The sequence below is a fragment of the Micromys minutus genome, assembly GCF_963924665.1.
Source record: "Micromys minutus genome assembly, chromosome: 2".
Taxonomy (NCBI): domain Eukaryota; kingdom Metazoa; phylum Chordata; class Mammalia; order Rodentia; family Muridae; genus Micromys; species Micromys minutus.
Genome location: NC_137971.1, coordinates 7,657,934 through 7,662,917, shown reverse-complemented (window position 1 = coordinate 7,662,917; position 4,984 = coordinate 7,657,934). Strand labels below are relative to the sequence as shown.

The 4,984-nt window shown below is 45.3% G+C and overlaps 1 protein-coding gene across 1 annotated transcript; it reads left to right on the top strand.

The window, feature by feature from the left end:
* Positions 1-2,578: 2,578 nt before the first annotated feature.
* LOC308417299 (large ribosomal subunit protein eL31-like) lies at positions 2,579-2,950 on the top strand (the record flags this gene model as incomplete). The annotated part of the gene is made up of 1 exon (XM_080912503.1): positions 2,579-2,950. The coding sequence occupies exon 1, from the start codon at positions 2,582-2,584 to the stop codon at positions 2,948-2,950; it is 369 nt and encodes a 122-aa protein (XP_080768629.1). The 5' UTR covers positions 2,579-2,581.
* Between the last annotated feature and the right edge of the window lie 2,034 nt (positions 2,951-4,984).

Sequence of the window (4,984 nt, the reverse complement as noted above, 5' to 3'; positions counted from 1 at the left end):
TATCTCGGATTGTTTTGGCGATGGAACTATATGGCCCCTGAAGGTTCTTTTGCTCTCAGAATGGAGAACAAGCCTTCAAATGCATGACCCCACAGGGGTCTGATCCAGACTCCAGAGGAAAGTCCTTATACTATGAGGTATTCGATGGCAAAACTCAGTCAACAGCAATGTGTGGACAGGAAGAAAGAGGAGACTCTGAGAAGAACTCAGAATCCCAAACCAGCAGCTCCAGTCGAACGTTTATAGCTCCCCAGCCACACTATTATTTCATAAACAAATAAGGAGGAAGACATTCACAATATTTATCTTGGCCTGCACAAGTGATTTACACTATATAAACTGTAATGGAAAGGCTGTACCCTTATAATCACGGCCGTTCCTGACTATCAGCAAAGGGTACCAAGGTCTACAGGTACTAAAGCCCTGTGCATACAATTGTGTAATATTTGCATATGAGCTACACACACCTTCCACACATTTTAAGTCATCCTTGGATTGCCTATGATACCCAATACAATATAATCAGCTGAGCAGCCTATATCACTTAAGAAATGGTGACAAGAAATCTGTGTGCTCTGCGCAGAAACCGATGTGGTTGTTTGGGGGTTGGGTTGTTTTGTTTTTCTAAGTGTATCAATAAAAAGTCCAACTCTTGCCTCTGCAAATGATTTGCTAAATGAATTTGACCAAGTTATTTAACACAATTGGTCCCTGCTTCTTAAGAGTTTTGTGTGTGTGGTGGGGAGGGTGTGTTTTGTTTTGAAGACACATTGTCAATGTGTTTCACAGGCTGGTCTCAAAACTACTGTACTGCACTAGCTTTTCTGCCTCTGCCCCCCAAACAGCTGGCACTACAAACATTCACTATGCCCAACTGGTTTCACGAGTCTTTTAAACAGGTAGGCGACACTAGCTTTTATCTGAAGGGGCACTTCTCTGCCCACAGTGTACAGGCAAAACACAGAGGAAACTTCAAACAAATTTAGCTCCTCCAGCCTCCCCCTAATCTCTTACCAAACCAGTGTGTGCTTTCCAAAGGCTACACATGTGATTCTGGTTTGCAGTTTTGTTTAAGAATCACCAAAGATTAAGGATAGCTTATAAAGATGATCTGGCTTATATATGTGAGTTGTCATAGGCTTATCCATCAATCAAAATGGGGTACAGTTAAGCCCAGCTTTTTTTTTTTTTTAGTTTTATCTTAATGTTTAAATAGGACAAAGCTACTTGGAATGCAGGGAGGCTGGCACACAGAAAGCGGTTATGTTTCCCTCCCCCACTTGACGTCTTTAGAGATGTCTCAGATTTAAATGAAAAGCTCTTTGAAGTTCGTGGTTTGCAATATTCCCTTCAGTCTTTATTGATCCAGACAGAATGATAATGGTATTTATCTAATGCTCTTGGGCACTTACTGTAAGAGCTCTATAAGGGTTAGTTTATTTGATCTTACTTCCTGGAATAAACGCACCGTGGAGCAGTTACATGAGCTGTCTAAGACTCCGGGAAAAGAGGTGGAGGTGAGCTTTGAACCTGTGAGCTCCACTCCCGTCACTGTACCACTCAGCTGCTTGGTGCGTCGGGTGCTTCCAGTGAAGAAACTGACAATCTCTTGTCCCTAGGTGGTTTATTCTATCTGTAATTTGAATACACACTCATAGAGGCCAGAGTTTGATACTAGGTGGCCCCTCATATGGTCTGAGACAGTGAACTTCACAGGTTCTGCTGGAATGGCTGGCCAGCAAGTCCCCAGGGTCCTGGGTCCATCTCCCCACAGCAGAATTCCAGGCAACTGATGCTCTACCTGGTGTTTGTTGAAGATAGACAGGGTCTCGCTGGAACTTACTACATGGAGCAGGTTGGCCAGGAACTCACAGAGATCCTCCTGCTTCTGCCTCTGCCTCCAAAGTGGTGATACTACCACAAATGTACCACTACACATTTGTAAAAAATTAATTTCTTCTGTTTTGAGACTATAATTACATTATTTTCTCCTTTTCCCTTTACTCCCTCCAAACCCTCACATACATCCTTCTTTGTGCTTTCAAACTCATAGCGTTTTTTTCCATTGGTTGTTGGTGGTGCCGCACGTGTGTGTGTGTGTGTGTGTGTGCGCGCGCGCGCGCGCGCGCGCGTTCCTATATATTTCTAACTATATACGTACAGCCTGCTCTGCCTGCCGAAACATGAGCTGAGCAAGAACACCGACATCAGACATGCTAACTTGTAAGGGGGCAGCTCAGGAGGCCTCATCTACACAAAGAACTAAGAAATGCTGAGTAAAGAAACAGTCCTCCAGAGAGCACTGGGTGGGTTACGCAATACCAAGCGCACATCCCAGATAACACGTACATACACCTGTCTTTTTACATAAGAAAGGATGATCTGAACTCAAGTCTTTATGTTTGCTGGCAAATAATCCACTGCACTATCTTCCTAGCCCACATCATTTCTTAAAGTGTATCTCTGAAGTATGCTTAGACCACTCCTACTAGAATCTCAAGGTACAAGTGGGCACTGGGGACAGACATTTAGAAACACACTCCTAGGACTTTCCATCCCACAATTCCTCGCGCCCGGCAGAATGGCTCCGGCAAAGAAGGGTGGCGAGAAGGGCCGTTCTGCCATCCACGAGGTGGTGACCCAAGAATCCACCATCAACACTCACAAGCGCATCCGTGGAGTGGGCTTCAAGAAGCGTGCTCCTCAGGCACTTAAAGAAATTCGGAAATTTGCCATGAAGAAACTAGGGACTCCAGATGTGCGCACTGACACCAGGCTCAATAAAGCCCTGCCATGGACCGAGGGAATAAGGAATGTTTCATATCGCATCCGAGTACGTTTGTCCAGGAAACGTAATGGGGATTCACCAAACAAGCTCCACACATTGGTAGCTTACGTGCCTGTTACCACATTCAAAACTCTACAGACAGTCAATGTGGATGAGAACTAACCTGCCGAATGTCAAATGAAGTTGCAAAACTGACAAAGGAGAGAGAGAGAGAGAGAGAGAGAGAGGGAGGGAGGGAGGGAGGGAGGGAGGGAGGGAAGGAGGGAGGGAGGGAGGGAGGGAGGGAGGGAGGGAGGGAGAGAGAGAGAAGAAATACATTCTTCAGGGGACTCCTGAGCCCTGGAAGGTTAAGAACCACTGGCCTGGATCCTTGTTTATAGGTCACCAGCATTAAGAACAAAGAACACGTTAAGAGCTGTGGGAACTAAAGTTGTTTGCCAGAACCCATCCCCAGGTTCAGGCCCCAGGGCGGAGACTCTGTCCTGAAGTTCCTGCCTGGGCTGGCGGTACAGAGTCCAGGCTCTCCCCAGGAGGGCTACCGTCTTCCACAAAGGCAGTATGACTGTGCAGGGTCCAGATGCCATCGCCTGACTCAGGGGCAGTACTCATGCTGACAGGAGGAGGAAGGGCTAGTACTGTTCTGGAACTTTGATGTTGTTCTTTTTCACTGTCCAAATACCAGAGGCTCTGTGTCCCTGTCCCAGAAGGGCAGAGGCGGAGCAGGCTGTTTGGAATGCAGTTGGCCACCCCCATTCCCCTGGGGCCTTGTATTGAGCTGATCTTGCAGACTCTGCCGGAGTTCACTGGGTGTCTGCTTTACTGGGAGGTAAAAAGGAGGCCAAGAAGGTAACCTGGAAGGGTTATGTCTTCACAAGTCTGAAAATGTCTTACAAAGTTTATTGAGATGTATATAGTAAACCTCGCCTTTTAAAAATATACATTACCATAATTTTTACATGATTTGTTGTTATGTTATGGACATGAATATTTGGCTTGTGCGCAGGTCCTGTATCATATGCATTCCTGGCGTTCAGGGAGCTTATAAGAGGGGGTTGGGTCCCCTTAAACTAGAGCTATGGACGATTATGAACTGTCATATGGGGTTAAACCCGTGTCCTCAGCAAAAGCAGCCAACACTCTTAACCACGGCGCTGTCTCTCTAGCCCCTCCGTGACTTCTCAAAGACGGTTTTACTTATTGACATACTGGTTTTATGAGTCTTGAGTTCTATGCACAGTCAGGTACTGGGCATCAGATGAGATTCAGAAGGCTTGAAGGTCCTTGGAAAGTTTTCTGTTCCCTTTGGCCCTGAGCCCTTGGCTGGCAACGGTCTGTTTATTAATTCATTGATTGGTTGGAGGTATTTGAGCTATTTCCAATTTGAGCAAGACACTGAAATTTCAATAAGCGAGCATTTATTGAGCCTGCCTACCAAGAGACTCTAGAAAATGAGATGTTTTATGTTTTCAGCTTTTTATAAAATATGATCACTCCTCAAGTTCAAACTAACAGCCACTGAAGGAAGAAAAAGCTTGGGCCGATGTGATGGTTCAGAGAGAGAAGGCATTTGTAGCCAAGCATTGGACCTACATGATGGAAGGAAGGGGGCTCCATGGGTACACACACTTATACACAATACATACATACATATACACATACATACATATATATATACATACACACATACACACACACATACATACATACATATACACATACATACATACATGCATACATACACATACATACATACATACATACATACATACATACATACATACATACATATTTTTAAAAAATAAAGGAGTTTCGTGTGTGCTTCTAAAATTAAATGTGAAGGAGACAGAGCAGGCTACTGGGTGGTATTGGTGTTCAGAAAAAAGAAAGAGGTCTTTGCTGGTGGACTCATGGTGTGAAGGTGTCGAGACACATGGGGGCGCTCTAACCAACCAGCACCACAAGCCCACCCCACCTCCACTCCATTTTTTTTCCCTCCCGTTCTTACACAGGTTGTTTTTTCAGTTTACTGGAATGCTTCTGTGAAAAACCTGATGAATTCTCACAACTCTTACCCTTGGCCTCTTTGGCCACTCTTGGATGTCAGGAAACAGTTTGGCATCGAGTGTTTGACTAGAGTCTGGGAGGGAGTGGGGGAGGGGTAGTGGACCCAGCCATGGATTTATGGAGGCTCCAGTC